The sequence below is a fragment of the Hemitrygon akajei genome, chromosome 12, assembly GCF_048418815.1.
Source record: "Hemitrygon akajei chromosome 12, sHemAka1.3, whole genome shotgun sequence".
Classification (NCBI taxonomy): domain Eukaryota; kingdom Metazoa; phylum Chordata; class Chondrichthyes; order Myliobatiformes; family Dasyatidae; genus Hemitrygon; species Hemitrygon akajei.
The window spans coordinates 60,604,596-60,625,110 of NC_133135.1; the positions used below are offsets into that span (position 1 = coordinate 60,604,596).

General features: G+C 37.1%; 1 protein-coding gene across 4 annotated transcripts in view; it reads left to right on the forward strand.

The window, feature by feature from the left end:
- Nucleotides 1-17,773, forward strand: part of LOC140737078 (5'-AMP-activated protein kinase subunit beta-2-like) — a 52,337-nt gene extending 34,564 nt beyond the window's left edge. For 3 of the 4 annotated variants that reach the window (XM_073063231.1, XM_073063233.1, XM_073063232.1), the window contains exons 5-8: nt 824-938; nt 7,402-7,535; nt 13,397-13,465; nt 15,319-17,773. In XM_073063231.1, coding sequence (XP_072919332.1) covers nt 824-938; nt 7,402-7,535; nt 13,397-13,465; nt 15,319-15,396 — 396 coding nt within the window. In that variant the 3' untranslated portion in view covers nt 15,397-17,773. Of the gene's footprint in view, nt 1-823; nt 939-7,401; nt 7,536-13,396; nt 13,466-14,414; nt 14,509-15,318 lie in introns of all 4 variants that reach the window. The other variant, XM_073063234.1, reaches the window with a different exon arrangement.
- Nucleotides 17,774-20,515: the final 2,742 nt, after the last annotated feature.

Below are 20,515 nucleotides of genomic sequence, written 5' to 3' on the forward strand. Positions count from 1 at the left end.
TCATGCTGTTGGATTTTGCTTTGTAGGAAGTAATGTCTTGCAAACTCTGCCAGAGTTGTCGTACATCCGATGTCACCTCCAACCTCGTTTAATCTACATTATTTAATCTATATTAAATACTGTATACAAATAACATATTCATATTTACATATCCCTATTACTAAATAAATAGAATATTCCGCTGTGTATGGAGGGAGAGGACAGCATGAAACAGCAGAACACTCAACACAATTACCCACTTACAGTTAAGGACAGTTAAAGAATGAAATTTACCTAAACTTCGGTGTCTGACTCTGAATGTATGTGGCAATGCAGGGAGAAACAGTGAGCTACTTATGAGAATGTACTGGGGAAGATATTGAAGTGTGTACACTCACCACCATGACAGCAAAATGACAAGGCAGTGTTTGTGTGAGTGTGAACGTGCATGTGTAAAAGAGTGTGTTTGCTGAGTGCTCTCCATCACAGATATACTTAAGATAAAAGCCTTTACAATAGCGTTATGTTAAAATGGAATATATACAAGTAACATTTGGAAAAGAATTAGCTAAATATTTTGAGATACGAAATATGTAAACATGCAAGGAAGTTGATTGTGTAAGTATGATGAGCTAAATTGACCTCTTGTGTCAATATTTGTTTAATTAAACAATATATAAATTGTTTTGGAAATATGTGGATGAAAACCTTGTATAAATGATATTCAACAAAAAATTATAATAAAAGATAATATTTATGAAATGCCTTCAGAACCCCTATGCATGAAAATGTATTTTAATTATAAAACATAAAAATTGCCTCTCTCTAATTATTTACTTCGCAGCTAGTGACAACCAGCCAACTTGGGACAATCAATAACGTTATTCAGGTGAAGAAATCTGATTTTGAGGTGTTTGATGCCCTTAAATTGGATTCACTGGAGTGTTCAGATAACTCAGGTAAGGTGCGTATAGCTGTAGTTAGTATAATTAATCAATATGAAAATCACAAATCAACTTACTAAGAAGCATATTTAAATATGGGACAAGAGGGCAAAATTGAACTTAAACCTGCCACTTAAATTAATATTCATTCTTTTTAATCAAGCGAGAAGTGTATCATGTAAAGCAATTTATTACCTTGGGTTGTACTAGAGCAAATTTGAATATAGTCATTATTGTTAAGTTTGGTTGGATTCTGATGTTTTCCATCCAAAGTTCTTGTAGAATTCATAAGTAGAGGTACAAAAGTTGTTGCTTCACAATCATTTTATTAAGTGTTGATAGAACAAAGGAAAATTGAACAGACAGTTACAGAGGTTTACTAAGCAGAGAGAGAGAGAAAGGAACTAAGACAACGACGAGCATAGAACAGCTATTTTTATACCCACAGATAAGGACAATTTCCTTTCAAATTTTTAGATAATTGTCAACCAATGAGAAAGCACATATTCAAATACTACATTACCAAGTTAATCAATGAGAAAGCAGTTATTCAAATAATGTAGAACAAAGAAACTACTGGGGCTTTCCAGAATTATACTTTGTATAGCCACTAGACACATTAAACTGTTATATGTATATTAGAAAGGAGCACTGCAAAGAAGTGCATGAAGCCAACAGAATTGGAGATCTATTCAGGAAGATTAGAGAAATCAAAGGAACATTTCATGCAAAAATGAGTATAATAAAAGACAAAGAAGAGAAGGATCTTACAAAAGCAGAAGACATCAAAAAAAGATGGCAGGAATACACAGAAAAATTGCACAGGAAAGATCCCAACAGCAAAGACACCTGCAATGACTCTCTGATCAATCTAGAGCTGGACATTCTGGAAAGTGAAGTTGAATGGGCGATAGAAAACATTGCCAATAATAAGGCTGCAGGATGTGACAGGATTCCAGTTGAATAGTTTAAAGCTTTAAAAAGGTGATGATGTAGAAGTGTTGCATACAGTTTGCCAACAGATCTGGAAAACCTAACAATGGCCTTTAGACTGGAAAAGATCAATTTATATTTCAATTCCCAAGAAGGGAAATGCAAAGGAATGTTCAAATTACCGAATAATTTCACTAATTTCACATGCTAGCAAGGTAATGCTAAAGATCATGCAAGCAAAACTGTAGCAATGAGAACGAGAACTGGAAGATGTACAAACTGGTTTTAGAAGAGCCAGAGGCACCAGAGACCAAATTGCTAACCTATGTTGGATAATGGAGAAATTGAGGGAATTCCAGAGAAGTGTTTATCTATGTATTTATCTAAAGCCTTCGACAGTGTGGACCATAATAAACTATGGCAAATTCTTAAAGAAATGGGGATACCTGGACATCTGATCTGCCATATGAAAAACTTTACAAAGATCAAGAAGCAACAGTTAGAACTGAACACGGAACAACAAACTGGTTCAAGATTGGGAAAGGAGTACGACAAGGCTGCATACTGTCACCCTACATATTTAATCTATATGCTGAACACATCCTGAGGAATGCTGGTCTAGAGGACTCAAATATTGGAATCAAAATTGCCAGGTGAAATATTAGCAGCCTCAGATATGCAGATGATACTACTCTAATGGCTGAAAGTGAGGAGGATCTGAGAAAGTTTCTGATCAAAGTGAAAGAAGAAAGCGCAAAAGCTGGCTTGTTGCTCAGTATTGAGAAAACCAAGATTACGTTGACCAGCCCCATTAACTCCGTGGTAATAAATGGAAGCAGTGATGGATTTTGTCTTCCTCGGTTCAAAGGTTTCTATAAATGGTAACTGCAGCCACAACATTAAACAATGCTTACTTCTGGGGAAGGCGGCAATGGCAAATTTAAATAAAATACTGAAGAGCAGAGACATAACATTGTCTACGGACATCTGTATAGTGAAGACTATGGTATTTTCAGTTGTGATGTATGGCTGAGAGCTGGACTATTAGTAAGGCTGAATACAAAAAAAATTGACACCTTTGAACTTGGATGCTGGAGTTTGTTGGACAACAAGAAGATCCAACAAGTCAATACTTGAAGAAATACAACCACACTGCTGACTAGGAGGCTTGATTATGAGACAAAAGCTCAAATATTTTGCCCACATCATGAGAAGACAGGATTCCTTGGAGAAGACTCTCATGTTAGGTAAAACAGAAGGTAAAAGGAGAGGATGACAGAGGCTATGATAGATAGGTAATATTACTTAGATCTTGGGGGATCTTGGAGAGGCAGATTCCAACAAGAATGCTTGGTGTGCAAGAGTCCATGAGGTCTCTTGAAAGAACTGAACAACAAAAATATTAGGACTTCTTAAAATACAAGCAGAGAATTAATGGTTAAACTGCAAAGAAAATAAGAATTAAAGAGTGTAATCTAAGAATTAATCAGTCAGATCCAACAGTTGGAAAGAACAGCAAATCTTTCAATTTAACAGCAACATCTCTGATTCTCTATGCTGTTTTATTCTTCTAGGGTGGTTCAAGGCATGATCTTCCTCTGAGAATTCTAGCTTCCAGCATTTCAGTGTTAAGGGTAGTGTGAGACATCGTCAAGCGCAAGTGACTGACTGCACTGACAGAATGGTTTTGACATTTTGAGAGTTCTTGCCCACAGGCTTGCCAGTGTTTCATTTTAATTTTGTGATTGCTTTTAAACATTCAAAAACATTTCAGTTCACTCAGGAGCTGTTTAAAATAATGAAAGTAAGACTAAGGTGTTTTACGGGCCTTTCAGTCAGCTGATTTTTTCATTCATTCCAATAGGGTTGCAAGTACATGAGAACTGGGAAATTTATGGAAGTAGATCTTGGTCCACAAGTGCAATGCAGATGCCCCATAATTTACATTAAAACCATCAATCTGGAATAGCCTCATCATGGGTATATTTGTATCCACTGTATCTATGTGGATCTCAGAAATAGATGATCCTAATGAGATAATAATTGGACAAGCTATTTTACTGCAGTTTGAGAAACAAGCATTGATGCGGAAGCAATGCGAACTTTCCTGCTCTTCTTGAGGGTGCTCGGTAACTTGTTAAAACATCTCATCAGAAAGACGGTATCTGAACATACACTTTTCCTCAGTTAATGGTGAAGTATTAATAGACAAACTTGTATTGAAATCACTAAAACGGGACTTGAATCATAGAGATTCATAAAAAGTATGAGTGTTACCCAGTGCCATGACTGACATGTATAAAGCATAGCAGCATTTTTGGGTACCCAGTTCATTGAGGGACTACTTCTGAGACTGAACTGATGCCTGATGTTGAAGTGGCCTGTAGAATATTAAAGTTAAGTCCTTGATTATAAAGAATTCCATGCCAGCTGTGCTGTGGAACTTAATAAAAAATTTAACTGGATATAAACGAATCAGTTCATGTTGGCTCAAGCTGGGAGCCCTGCTGCAGAAAGGACTGATGCCAAAATATTCCCTTTCAGAGGAGGTTGTAAGAATATTACTGAAAAAAGCAGCCTTCAGCTCAATGTTGAATGCCAGTTTCTCTTTCAATATTTAATTGAATAGATGATCTTGACTTTCTGTGACAGAAAGATTGAGATGAACAGCAAAATGCACCATTTGTGTCAAATTATAACAGTGAGGATTGTACTGGGTAGCCCTCAAGTACACCATGCTTCCAGTGCCAGAATAACATATCCACAACACACCAACAGTTTTTAATAAATTCTATTCTATTTCTTTATTTTCCTGCAAAATGCCTGCAAGAAAATGAATATGGCAACATATTTATACTTTGATAATAAACTTACTTTGAATTGAACTAACTTTCATTTTGAGGGAAACAACTTCTTAAAAGGTTTAGACATATTAGAGAGAGTTTGTAAAATAGATGAGGGAGTTGCACTGCTGATCAGCGGGTATGTCACGGTGGCATTTCGAGAGGACATGCATGGGGCTTATTCTGTGAAGCAATGTTGGTAGAACCCACAAATAAGAATGGTGCAGTCACTATGATGGGGTTGTACTGTACATCTCCCAATAGTCAACAGGGAAAAAAGAACAAATATTTAGATAGATTATGGCAAGATGTAAAAACAATAAGTTTTTTTATCAGAGATGATTTTAACTTTCCCATTATGGACTGGTACTCTCTTAATGCAAGAGTGTTAGATGAAGCAGAATTTGTTAGGTGGACCCAAGAGATCTTTTTTCAACACTGTATGTAGACAGTACAATTAGGGAGGGGGACATCCTGGACCTTGTATTGGGAGGTAATCAGAGTTTCAGTCAGAGAGCATTTTGGAAATAGTGATCAAAACTGTAAAATTTCAGATAGTTATTGATAAGGAAAAGACTGGACTTCAGGTGCTAAATTGGGATAAATTGCAGAAAGGCTAATTACAACAGTAATAGGCAGGAGCTGGAAAGAATAGTTCAAGTTTAATTGTCATTTAACCATACATGAATACCCCTGAATACAGCCAAACGAAACAGCATTACTCTGGGCCAAAGTGCAACACATGGTACTGACAACCACAGATAGTACAAAGCACATATAACACATATAAGATAGTAAGCACAAATAAGATATCAGTAAAATACAGTCACACAAAAAGATAGTCCAAGATGCTGTATTGTGCTGTAGGTTTTCTATGTTTCTATGCTGAGTCCATGAATGTTGCAGAAGTCTGTAGTTGAACACAGTTACAGCTTGATTTCTGCCGAGCAAACACTAGAGCTTAGCATTGACTTGAGCTTGGATGCCATACCGCACTGCCTCCGGTGGAGCGCACCAACTCTGACACCTCTTTCCTGTGCGGCTGTAAACAGGCGACACTGTGGCTTGATGCCTAGTTCTCGCTGCTGCCAAGGCCACGCAGCTCCCCATCTGTCCACCCTGCTGTCCACCAATAAATCAGTGAATCAGACTTGCAGCATTCCACATGAACAATGTCCAACAAGGTCTTGTGATTATAAGAAAAGTGACTAAAACAATCACTCGCTGTTAGAATGCACACCTCCTTCGTGCACTGATGCCTCTCTGCAGGCAGCATGATCCACACTGAGTACAGCTCCTTCAGTTTCTCCGCCAATGAGCTGATGGGGTAGACCTGCAGAACTTTGTTCTTAATGTCCGGCAGAGTCTTGCGATCTTATAGAATAGATAGGGTGTGAATATCATTAGGTAAGGCCACATCTGCCACATGAGTCATTTAAAGGCTAGCTGGTCGGTATTCAAGGCCAACATGTTCCCATGAGGAAGAAAGACAAAGATGACAAGAGATGTTGGAAATTTGGTTAGAAAGAAAAAGGAAGTATATGCAAGGTTTAGGAAGTTGAGGTCCAACAGGGGTTTAGGTTTTGGTATTATAATTTCTGCTTCAATTGACGGTTCACTGTTTCTTATGGATGCTAAACTTTGATCTGCCGGATTTGAGTCTATCCTGTTTAGCAGAACTTTAATGCCACATGCTACAATGGGGACTATTCTCAATTTAAAGCAGGACATTGGCTCCATCATCTCCGATTTAAAAAAAACTTATCACTGTATGTGACATGACATTTGTTGTTTTTCAGTAGCATTACAGTGCAAAGACATAAAAACATGACTTTAAATATAAAAATAAATAAACAGTGCAGAAGAAGAAATAAGAAGGTAGTGTTTATGGACCATTCAGAAATCTGATAACAGAGGGGAAAAAGCTGTTACTGAATAATTGAATCTGGGTCATCAGGCTCCTTATCTCCTCCCTGATGGAGGAATTGAGAGGAGGGCATCTCCGAGATGGTAAGTGTCCTTAATAATGGATGCTGACTTCTTGAGGCACTGCCTCTTGAAGATGTCCTCTGGTAGGAAAGATTGTGCCCATGATGGAACCAGCTGAGTATACACTGTGCTTTAGGCACTTCTACTCTGAATCAATGCATCTTTCACTGCTTGGTGTTTGAAAATGGGTCTAAATAGGTTTATCCGTCATATTGGTTAGCTCACTTCTTGCTGAAACCCTGTCTGGCAGCTGTGATTTTCAGGGTGATCCAGCTTGATCAGTGACGGTGCTGTGAAGCCTTCCTGCTTGATGAACACTGCTGCCCCATACCCAGAGTACCTTCTATGTCCTACTACTTTCGCCATTACTTCCAATTTTTGTTCAATGTCTAAGGACATTGATTCATCATTTAAGAAAGGACATTATGCTTTCTTTGCCTGTGTTTGATCTGATTGCATAAGATTTCATGGGATATGGAATCGATGTGATCTCCTAAGGTTACTCCTTTCTGCTTTTATGCCACTGCACTGCTGAATCTATCTAGTTGGTGGGACAGATGTAACTAAGGAATTGCAGAATAGAATTGGATTCATCTGGAATTGAATGCTGGAAATGACCCCTTTTTGATCTGCGGGATCAGTTGTGAGTTTAGTTTTTTTAAAAGTTCATGGATTGGTTATATTCTACTGATAGAATATAGTACTTGTTTTAGATTTGTCAAGTTCACCTCCAGGACCATACCATCAGGAGATGTATGTTTTAAGGCCTGAAGAGCGCTTTAAGGCACCGCCTATTTTACCTCCACATCTACTCCAAGTCATTCTGAACAAGGATACACACATTTCGGTAAGTCTATTAAAATAAATTTAATTAAAATTGTTATTTTTTGACACTCCAAATTATTGAAATGATCAAAAGTTCATCTAAAATCTTTATTTTCAATCTTCAAGATCTTTAATAATGCACTCAAGATTGAGCCAAGAATTTGTTAGATTTTGTCAGAAATTCAGATGGAAAAAATAGCATATAGTTTTTCTCCAAAAAATCTATTTCTAATGGATCACCAAAGGTGGATTTTATCATTTAAAAATAAGTTAAATTTATGCTACTCTTTACCTGGTTTTGGGGGCCTTGCAGTGTGTATTTTGTCTCCTTAATTTCTTACAGACAAAAATACAAAGAGTAAAACTTCTTAAATACTCTGGTTCCCTCAGAACTTTGCTGACTGGAAAATTTTCCAGACTTTTGGATGTTATATACCAACTCAACTGCAATCAACTTTTAAACGTTACAATTTTTTGTAATCATCTTTTTAGTGAACCGGGTGAGTTTAAAGAGAGCACAAAAGCCACAGGAAAGTAGAAAATGGGACCCAGTTCAACTTAAAGGAAGTGTGGAAAAAGAGGCTCTTGTGAATTTAACAGGGGTTTGGGAGCCTGTTGAGTTGAAAGGGAACTTGGGAAGCTGGAAAATGGGGTCTTATATGCCAGATTGCTGTTTATAGACTTCAGTTCCGCATTCAACACCATCATACTCCAGAAGCTGTCCTTGCTGGATACTGGACATTAATAGTAAGGTCACAGTCAGTCCACATGGGCAGCAACATCTCTCATCCCATTACTCTGAGCCCTGGCACTCCCTAAGGGTGTGTGCTCAGCCCGCTGCTTGCTGTTCACATTGCTGATGTATGATTGTGTCACAGGATCCAGCTCAAACCATGTCATCAAGTTTGACACAACAGTGGTCGGCCTTATCAAAAATGAGACGAGATGAAGTATAGAGAGTAGTGGAGTGGCTGGTGGATTGATGTGAGAAGAACAGCCTCAATGTGGAGAAGACAAAGGAAATCATTGTGGACTTCAGGAAGGTGCATACAAACCATCCCCCTCTGTGAATACGAGTCCTCCATAGAGAGAGTTAAGTGTACCAAGTTCCTGGGAGTTCATATCACAAATGACCTCACCTGGTCCCTTATATCATCTCCCTGAACAAGAAGGCACAGCAGTTCCTCCACTTTTTAAGAAGATTGAGGCAAGCAAGGCACTTAACCCTCTTCTTAACTGTGTTTTACGGCAGCACAATGAGAGCATCATGAGAATTTGCATCTCCATCTGGTATGGGAGCAGTCAAACACTGGACCTGAAGTCCCTACAAAGGACAGTCAGAACATCTGAGAGGATTGTAGGGGTCTCTCTACCATCCATTGGGGACATTTATCAGGAGTGCTACATATGCGTGGCCCTTGGTATTATTAAGGATCCCACTCATTCATTCAACATTCTCTTTGACTTCCTACCATCAGGCAAGAGACTACAATGCATAAAAGCAAGAATTGTAAGGATGAGAAACAGTTTTCTCCCCCAGGCCATTAGGCTTCTGAACTCCCAGACGTGTTGTATTCAAAGTGTCACTGGCTAATCTGTTCTGTACCTTTCAGTATTTAAATTTAATGCTCTTTAATTTGTTACTTATGTGTGATTTATCTGTAGATTTTATCCTTGCCTTCATAAGTTATCATGTGTTATCTGTGAATGTGCTTTACACCCTGGTTCGAAGAAATGTTGTCTCATTTCCATATACAATTATTTACACACACGCATGCGCAAAAGTTTGGGCACCCTGGTCAAAATTTCTGTTACTGTGAATAGTTAAGTGAGTAGCAGATGAACTGATCTCCAAAAGTCATAAAGTTAAAGATAAAACAATATTTTCAATATTTTAAGCAAGATTAGCATCTTATTTTTGTTTTGTACAATTTTAGAGTGATAAAAAGGAAAGAAGCACCATGCAAAAGTTTGGGTAACCCAAGAGATTTGAGCTCTCAGATAACTTTTACCAAGGTCTCAGACCTTAATTAGCTTGTTAGGGCTATGGCTTGTTCACAGTCATCGATAGGAAAGGCCAGGTGATGTAAATTTCAAAGCTTTATAACACTCTGAAAATTAAAATAAATGATGCCCACAAAGCAGGAGAAGGCTATAAGAAGATAGCAAAGCATTTTCAGGTAGCCGTTTCCTCAGTTTGTAATGTAATTAAGAAATGGCAGTTAACAGGAATGGTGGAGGTCGAGTTGAGGTCTGGAAGACCAAGAAAACTTTCCGAGAGAACTACTCCTAGCATTGCTAGAAAGGCAAATCAAAACCCCCTTTTGATTGTAAAAGACCTTCAGGAAGGTTTAGCAGACTCTGTAGTGGTAGTGCTCTGTTCTACTGTGCAGTGATACCTGCACAAATATGAGCTTCATGGAAGAGTCATCAGAAGAAAACCTTTCCTGCGTCTTCACCACAAAATTCAGTGTCAGAAGTTTGCAAAAGAACATCTAAACAAGCCTGATGCATTTTGGAAACAAGTCCTGTGGACTGATGAAGTTAAAATAGAACTTTTTGGCCACAATGAGCAAAAGTATGTTTGGAGAAAAAAGGGTGCAGAATTTCACGAAAAGAATACCTCTCCAACTGTGAATCACGGGGGTGGATCGATCATGCTTTGGGCTTGTGTTGCAGCCAGTGGCATGGGGAACATTTCTCTGGTAAAGGGAAGAAGGAATTCAATTAAATACCAGCAAATTCTGGAAGCAAACATCACACCATCTGTAAAAATGCTGAAGATGAAAAGAGGATGGCTTCTACAAAAGGATAATGATCCTAAACACACCTCAAAATCAACCTCAAGAGGCACAAGCTGAAGGTTTTACCATGGCCCTCACAGTGCCCTGACCTAAACATAATTGAAAATCTGTGGATAGTCCTCAAAAGAGCATTGCTTTTGTTTATCTATTTCTGTATCCTTTGTTGATGGCTGTCCCAACTTTTGTGTCTACCACAAATTTAGCAACCTTATATGGTTTCTTTCCTTACTTCCCTTGTCCATGATAATGCCTTCTATGGTTTAGGCCTATTTCCATTTTAACCATCCAGCATAATTTTCTGTTTCCCGTTGACGCCAATGTTTATGGTTTGAGTCAATTAATTTTGTGTTTGAGCAATTAGATGTGAACTGAACAGAATACTAGTTCCCAATCTGGCTCCGTAGTTCTTGAGGTGGGGGTTCTTCATCATTCTGAGTTACCATGCATTGTAATTGAATAAAAATGTATGTAGGAACAAGTCAACAAGTATATTTCCCTACTTAAACATTGTTGACTGATGATTAGATGTATACTTATCTCAATCTGCAATTTAAATATGTTTTGTCATTTTAGTATATGAAACAATGAATATCAAGCATAGCACAGTACAGCACAGTGCAGGCCCTTTGAACAATGCTGTCATTGTTTTGACCATATTTGTCTCTTGTTGTTAAAAACATGCAACATTTGATTCTTAACTCTAGAACTACTTAAGTAGTCAGTGGTTTCTTTACTCTTAACTGTAATAAGTCCATATTATTTTTTTCCACAGTCCTTCATCCTAGCACAAATCACTCCTGGCCAGGGAGTCTTAGGTTTAGATATAGTCTAAGGTTTGTTAGTCTTAGCTTTTCCTTAGTTAAAACCATACAGTATATCATAATATTTTTAGGATATCTTAAAAGTAATGGAAGGCCACTAATATATTTCCTCGTTATAAATCATTACTTTCTTTCAGTATTACAACGAAAAATGTTAATATATGCTGCATTGTTTGCACCTCTGATCTTTATCAGTCATTTTCTGGTTCTCTTGTATTTTCTTTCCTACAATTTCATTTTTGTTTTATTGTGTCAATATTTGATCTGTGAATTTTTTAAGGCTACTGCCTCACGTTCACCTCCTGCAACAAAGTGTAAAGAAACCATGAACTTCTTTATCATGAAGCTTTATCTACTCAATTGAGCTAGCTGTTTTCTATGTTGTACCTTCCTGCCTTCATCTGGAAAGGGTAGTTTTTTTCTAATTGCCCTCTTTTCTTATCCTTGAGAATCACCTTCTACAGTTTAAACTGCTGTATAGCCAGCTTAATTTTTTGGTTCTCATGAAAGCTGATGTTTATTAAAAGTTTAGTCTCTCCTACAGTAACATTCCCACTCCTTCAAATCTGCTGTCAAGATGTTTATGCTCAGTGAAACATCAATGTTTTTGCAATCTACCCTTTTCTTCAAAATCTTTGAATCCATTGTCCTGCCATGTGCAGAAGTTCGCTGATGACATGGCCATAGTGGGGTGTGTCAGGAATGGACAGGAGGAGGAGTATAGGAAACTGATACAAGACTTTGTGATATGGTGCAACTCAAACTACCTGCGTCTCAATATCACCAAGACCAAGGAGATGGTGGTGGACTTTAGGAGATCTAGGCCCCATATGGAGCCAGTGATCATTAATGGAGAATGTGTGGAGCAGGTTAAGACCTACAAGTATCTGGGAGTACAGTTAGACGAGAAGCTTGACTGGACTGCCAACACAGATGCCTTGTGCAGGAAGGCACAGAGTCGAATGTACTTCCTAAGAAGGTTGGCGTCATTCAATGTCTGCAGTGAGATGCTGAAGATGTTCTATAGGTCAGTTGTGGAGAGCGCCCTCTTCTTTGTGGTGGCGTGTTGGGGAGGAAGCATTAAGAAGAGGGACGCCTCACGTCTTAATAAGCTGGTAAGGAAGGCGGGCTCTGTCGTGGGCAAAGTACTGGAGAGTTTAACATCGGTAGCTGAGCGAAGGGCGCTGAGTAGGCTACGGTCAATTATGGATAACTCTGAACATCCTCTACATAGCACCATCCAGAGACAGAGAAGCAGTTTCAGTGACAGGTTACTATCGATGCAATGCTCCTCAGACAGGATGAAGAGGTCAATACTCCCCAATGCCATTAGGCTTTACAATTCTACCTCCAGGACTTAAGAACTTTTTAAAAGCTATTAATGCTTTTGAGACGGTGATTTAGATGCATATCATATTTTTTTACTGAGTTAAGTATTGTATGTAATTAGTTTTGCTACAGCAAGTGTATGGGACACTGGAAAAAAAAGTTGAATTTCCCCATGGGGATGAATAAAGTATCTATCTATCTATCTATCTATCTATCTTCCCAAATCCTCCTTCATTGTTTCTAGAAGTCCCTTGCCAAAATCTCAATTGATGGTAGATATAACAATTTCAAGAAACACAACGCCTTCTTGCCCTGAACAGGGTTGTTGATATCACTGAAAATTCTGTCTACCATTTTTACTACCAGTGTCCAGATGGATTACACTGACCTGGTTCCATTCCTTGACTATTCAATTGAAGTCAGAAATGGCTGCCTCCCAGTTAAGTAATATCATGATTTTAAACATTTATCCCTGTTTCTAAATCTTTGCCTGTTTCTGTGATGTCCATCAGCTCTAGAATCTTTGAGTTTCTACACTCCAGTTCTGTTCTTTTGCATAGCTAAACAAAATAATCATCTACCATTAGAGACTTGCACTTCACCTGTTAAAACCTAGATTTTGGAATTCCTTTCATAAACCTTTATATCCCTCTAATATTCAAATAATCTTTAAAACCTATCACTTTCCAATCATGTAGTTTGGCAAAAAGTTTTTCTTAAAAGCACTCATGATAAAAACTTCTGTTGCTTTACTACACTTAAAGCTATACAAGCCGCTTTGAGATATAAAAAATTCGATTAGAAATTTTGTAATTTGCTATTGCATTTGCAGTCTTTTAAAATATCTGGTAAATCAGTTCCATACTTGGCTTTCAGTTTTGTTGAAGCAATAAAAATGTCTAACTCACTTTTCCATCTCGCTTATCTAGTGTGACCCTGCTTTACTTCCTGAACCAAATCATGTGATGCTGAATCACCTATATGCACTTTCTATAAAAGTAAGTTTGCCAACTCTTCAAATATTATTCTGATTGAAATGTGATCTGTGTGGAAATGTGCAATTTCCCCATTTTTTAATCAGCTGGTTGAAATGCATCACAAGTTACTCACCACTATGTATAGAGTGCAATATAAAGGGGAGCGATCTTAAGCCATGATACTTAATTATTATAAGCTAGTAATAATTACTAGTTAATAATTAATAGTTAATTATTTTGCTAAGGTGCTGTTTCTCAAAATATTTTGTTGTATTGATAGTATAATCCACTAAGGGAAGGTTGTATTGTTTTATAAATCCCACTGGCTTGTGCACGGTGCTGTGCAGTATGGAAGCTTTGAAATAAGATTATTATATCCCCTTAAGGATCCAAATGATCCTAGGTCTTAGAGATCTTAGAGATCTGTATCAATCTGGAAGGGATTTCAGTGGCTTGAATTGCCTTCATCTCTGAGTACCCAATGACAAAGTGATATGTCTGAATAGCTGCAATGGTTAGGGAATGATAAATTTAGCTGCAGATTGCGTTGTGCATTTTTTTTGATGACTAATCTCTCATTTAGGGTATTGGCAGATTCCAGGTATTGACAAAGGCAAACTTGATCAAAGACTTCTGTCTTTTGGTATCAAAATTCCAGAGCCTTTGATCACCTTGTCTGTCAAGACCAGGATGACTGCACAAGTGGAATCATACAACTTTGGTTTACAGTTGTGTTTTTGACTTCTGCACATACACATGAGATTTTGTCACCCTCTGAAAATGTTATCACATGCATACCTCAGTCTGAGAGTCAGAGAGCTGCATGTTAAAAGTGGCTATTTTTAGCTTTTTTCTATTTCAACCTTATGTTTGGAAAAAATACTTGAATTTAAGTATTAACTTTCATAATCTTGGAAACTAAAAATGCTTTACATCCAATGAACTGCTTTTTGTGGTGGGGCACTTGCAGGAAAATGGCATTCAAGATGCTCAGATAATGCTGCTTATAAAAGATAATCAGCAGACTATCTGCTTTCAGATGCTGTGAAGATTGGGACTTGGAGGTAATTTCCACCCTCTTTTCAAAATAATGCCTTAGAATATTTTGCATCCTCCTTTGAAAATGCTTGTTGTAGTTTTACATCTCATCTGAAAGGCAGAACCTTAGAGAGTGAGCAGTCCTACCACACTATATAAAAAAAATTGGTCACTCAAAACTTTTGTGCTGTAATCTGGAATGGTTTTCTCGCTTGGCACGAGTGCCACCATGCAAAACTTAGATGATTTCTCCAAGCATTTTAGTTTCTTCCCACATCCCAAATATGTGCTGGTTGGTAGATTCATAGGCCACTAAGTTGCCTCTAATATGGGTGAGCTGTAGTTTAATGGCATATCAAACAGAATGTGTTACAGTGAAATAAATGGGAGAATGGGATTGATGGCATTACTTTGAGATGATGTACAGTTGAACAAGTCCTTCATGTGGAAAAGAATAAGATTTTGCCATCTCTTATAGAAGCATTCTATTTTTTCCAGGATATTAATGACTTACTACACTTTCCCTTTCTAGTTCCAGGACTCATAATGCTTTGTAATGATTGTAAGAATGTCTAAAAATATACCACAGCATCACAAAGTGATCTGTAGATCTATTAGTCTCCTAAACTACTTGACCTTTGCATTAGTATTCCTGCGGGTTTTAATTCTTCCAGAGTCCAAATGAGTAAAATGAACCTAGAATGTTAGGAAATTTTACTAGCTTTTAAAATTTTAATCCATTTACTGTTTCAATGTATTTATAACAATATGTTAATTTACTTTGGTAAATAATGACTAACCCATAAATCATTTTTCACCTTATTTTTCTGTTCTAGGATGGAGTGATGGTTCTCAGTGCTACACATCGGTACAAGAAGAAATATGTTACTACTTTACTGTATAAACCAATCTGATCTGTTATCCCTGTAGCCGGCATGCCACAATGGTAAATGAATGCCCATGTTAGTTGGCTGTTCAGTGATGGAGCTTCATTAGGATTTTAGCAGTTGTGTTGGTTGCCTTCTACATATCGCTACAAGCACTTTCCCAGATTGAGGTACAAGTTCAATACTGAATTTCATAGCATCGGCAATGACAATACAGTTTGTCAATATGGATTGGAAATGTGACAAGCATTTGTAAAACAAGAGACAATCTTAGTCATGATGAGCGGTTACACTAGGAAAAGTTTACAGTTGGAGTTTAGATTTTATATTTAAACACCTTTAAATAGCTTATTTAGTATTTATTAAGTATTGCAGTTTTCTTGGAGATGTGACCCAATCTATTTTAATAAACCTAATTGTTTTGGATTGAGACCTCTTAATGTTTTGTATGTGCAAGTAATTCCTGCTTTTAGCATTGTCCTATTTAATACACAGATTCTACTTTCTATCTGTGTTGCTGCTCATTTGTTCTTGATATACAAATATGAGTGTTTCCAAATGGGACATGTTATTCATTGTACTGATTTGCAAGACGTGAAGTACATTAGGTAATAGATCTTAGCTGGAAAATATATTTACAATACTGATAATAAACTAAAAAATGCATAATTAAATGTTCATGATGTTCGACAAAATTTTAGAAGTTATGTAGATCTACTTGTTTACACACAGCTGAGGCACAAAGTACATGATTTATTTTGTAGCTAATTAAGGATAATAGTTGCAGACTAAGAAGGCAGATTCTTGAAAAATGGGCAGACGTGGCAAATGAAATTTAACACAGAAGTGATGCATCTTGATAGGAGAGACAATGGAAAACAAATTCTACATTTTTAAGAGTGTGGAAGGACAGATCTGGTTGTGTACATAATCTTTTAAGATGAAAGAAGCTATGAAAGTTTTTATTTTTAAAAAAAGGTGTTTGTAAAGAAGGCATGCACTTGAAATACAAATAAATTATTATGCTAAAGAAACTGGTACAGTCTCAGCCATAGAAGGGTGTTCAGTTCTGAGCAGCACTCTTCAGGAATAATGTCAAGACTTTAGGGAGGTATGGAAGGAGTTTATCAATGTTACCAGTGAATGTAACATTAAAATAATGAAAAATCTGGCAGCGACCCAGACCAAAGTAGATTAAGAGTTTTGAAGTAAATATGTAAAATGGTGAACAGATTTAACAAAGTACAGGAGAATCTGGTTTCCGTGGCAGATGGATTGGTTGCCATGGAGCATGTATTTAAGGCAATAAAACAAAGTTGAGGTGATGTTAGGAAACAGTTTTTACCAAACAGTTGTGATTGAAGCAGATTCAACCGGAATTTTCAAAAGGGAAATATTGAAGTGAATAAATTGTACGGGTAAGAGGAAGATGGTCAGCACTAGAAGTGATTGGTTAGCTCTCTCAAAAAGCAGGCAGCGAGTGATACACTGAATGGCTTCATAATGTGCAATGTCTGTAATGCAGAAATGTCAATATTATTTATCAAAGGTTGCTTTCCATTTTCATGTGATCTGATTTTGAGGTTTGAAAGAAGAGTTAAAGGAAAAGATGAGCATCATATCTACAGAATGTTTTTGAATTCTCAGTGAGGAGCATAAGAACTAATTTTTTCAAAAATTTTCAGGATAAGATGATTAGATATTGATGGTGTTCTCTGTAAATAACAACACAGAGGTGGTACTTCTAATTTACCTTTTGTATAAAGGCTACATAGAATGCAGATGCTGCTCTAAGATATTTAATGTTAATTTTAATTAACATTTTAACTAAAGTCTAAATGGACAGATCTGAAAGAACTTCCTTGTTTGAATGTTGTAAATTTTGGGATCATAATTTGATGCTCTTTTTCAGTAACTGAAGATTTTAAGAAGTAATAAGCCAATACACGAATATTCAAGTATTTCTATAATTTGTTGGCATATTCTGATAGAGCAAATGGTGCACCGTGATAGTAAAATACAAAGCAGGATTTTTCATTTGATACTTTATGATACATTATGGCTGAAAAAAAAAGTCATCCTGCATCTATCTCTTTTTTTGATAGTTTCCTTATTGCTTTAAAGTAGCATTCTAGGGAACACAAAGAGTAAAAGATTTTCTGAGGCCTGTCTGAATTGTTTGAGTAATTAACTAGCCTTACATTGATGATATGCACAATTTTATGATTGGATGCCTGATGTTTTCTCTGTTAGTCTCTGCAGTAGAAAAGTTTTTAGGTTTGTGAAATAGCATGAATATTTAATCTTTTACAGAGACTACTGAAGTGTGAAAATTTTAATGTATATATATTTGTGTGTACTGTAAGATCTTAACACAAATAAAATATCACAGCTGACTGAAAAATGGGTATCATAGTGCATTTACCATACCAGCTGATCTCTTCTCTTTTCCCCTAGCATATACACAAAACCAATGAGCTATATTTATGATGGTGTCCACTATACTCGTGGTTCACGTAAATCTGCAAGGATGTTGCAAATGTTCCCACCTGCTTGAAGGTAGGGGTCAACTGGATAGTCCTGAGACATTGGAAATTTGCTGTTATCCTCAAAGATTCCTGATTTGGGAACATTTCTTTCAGATTGAAAATTGGGCATTGTAAGGAGGGAGATTAGGGCCTTACCAACTAGTTCATTAGCATCTGCTATCAGAAAACAATTAGGATCTATAAATAAGGATAGACTAAACGCCTTGCAAATTTTGAACTGATAGTGAGCCAAAGTGTATTTGTAAAAGTTAGGATTGACAAAGCTAATTATTTTCTTTTCATAAGGCAACAATAATGGATGTTACTAATATGAACTTTCTAAACAGGAAATGCAGAAGATATTTGGGGTGAGGAAGAAGGTTCATAGATTAGTAAAATAACATTGACAATATGTTAATAGAATGTTGGCTTTTAGAAATACTTAAATGGATAAAAGTTCTGCCACAACTGTACAAAGGTGAGAGAAAATCCAAGTTAAGCAACTAGAGAGCTCTGAGGCATTCTGGGCATCACTAAGGAAGTATATAATGAACTTGCAGGTTTTTCAAATGGTACGTTACCCCAGGGTTAAGTGAAAATGTATAAAAATGCACATTTTTAATATTATCTTTGGAATTAGTCTACTCTGTCCCACCAATGTTAGATTATTTCAGTCTTGGATGCATTTATTGCTACTTTCCCTGTCAGAAGTATAAGTGTTTAAGCCCTTTATTTGAAATTAAATGAATTCTGAGGAGCTCGGTATATTGCAATACACACAAATGCTGGAGGAACTCAGCAGGCCAGGCAGCATCTATGGAAAAGAGTGAATAGTCAACGTTCTGAGTTATCAATGACTCCGTTAAATGGCAAGGCAGCTAGATAGAGTGCAATGGAAGACATTTGGGTGCTTCCCTTCATCAGTTGGGATGCTGTGTTTAAAATTTAGTAAGTCATATTGCAGCTGCATAAGACTGGTTGGACAACATTTGAGTATTATGTGATTCTGGTTGCCACATTACAGGAAGGATGGAGATGTAGAAGAATTTCACCAAGATGTTGCTTGGAATAAAGTGTATTAACTGTAAGGAGAAGTTTTCTGTGCAGTGTTTATTGGAGGTTGAGGATGATCCAATCGAAGTATATAAAATTACAAGGGGCACAATATCATAGACAGACTATCCCAGGGTGGAAATTATAAATACTAGAGGATATATAGAGGCTTTAAATTGAGAGGGGGAAATGTTAAAGGTAATTTACTATACATGGTGTTTGTAGTAAGTGGCTTTAATTCATTGCTTAGGTAAATGTTGAAGCAGATGTAATAGCAACATTTAAAAAGCACTTCATATGAATAGCCAACTATTGCGGGACATAGACTATAGGCCGATGGGATTAGTTTCAACTAGCTTTGTAGTCAGCAAATATACTATGGACTGAGGGATTTGTTCCTCTGCTATACTGTTCTATAACAGTTATCAGTGATGGCATGAACTAAATTAGGGTCAGAGTTGTACAGTATAGAACCGGTCTCTTTGATGTATTTTATGATCATTGTGCCCATGTACTGTATATGAATCCCACTTGGCTGCATTAATTCTATATCCTTCCATGCTTTACTCATTCAAATAATTGTCCCAAAGTCTCTTAAATAATCTTCATGTTCCTGCCTTCACCACCCCCTCTGGTAACTCACTCCAGTTTCCAATGACTCTTTATCTGTAAATAAAACCTCTCAAATCCCCTTTAAACTTCCTACCTCTCATTTTGAACTTTTGCCCTCTACTTTCAGATTCTCCGGTCATGGGAAACGGCCTCTGGCTATCTACCCTATCTCTCATAATTTTTAGATACCTCAATCATGTTGCTTTTTTGCCTCTTCCACTCTAGAGAAAACAGATCCAATTTATCTAATCCAGGCAACATATCTAATCTGTCCTTATAACTCAAGCCTTCCAATCCAGGCAACATCCGTGTTAATTTTTTTCTGCAGTTTGGCAACCAGAACTGTATGAAATATTCCAAGGCCTATCTGAAGTTTTGTTCACCTATATTGTGACATCCTAACTCTTGTACTCAGTATGTCAGCCAGCAAAAGTAAGTACTGAAGCCTTTAATACTCCTTCTACCTCTGGTCACTTTCAGGGAACCAGGTACTACTCTTCTACCCTAGATCTCGCTAATCAATAACATTCCCCAGTCCTGGTTCATTGTCCTGCCCTGGTTTAACTTAACCAAATATATCACATCACATGCGTCTGAGTTAAATTTCCCTGCCATTCCTTTCCTACTTCCCAGATGATAAATATCTTTGTAATCTTGAACAACTTTTTCACTGTCCACTATGCCACCAGTTTTGGTTAAATCTACAAACATGCTACATACTATCCTAATCATTGGTGTTAATATGGTATCAACAGAGGATCCAGCACATGTCATAGGCCTTCAATCTGAAAAACAACCATACATTACTGCCTTTTGCCTCCTACCACCAACCTAATTTTATATCTTGTTGCCTAGTTCAGCCTGGATCTTGTGTGTTCTAACCTTTGGGACCAGCCTACAACTGGGACCTTGTCAATGCCCTTACTAAACTTCTCATTGATAATCTTTATTGC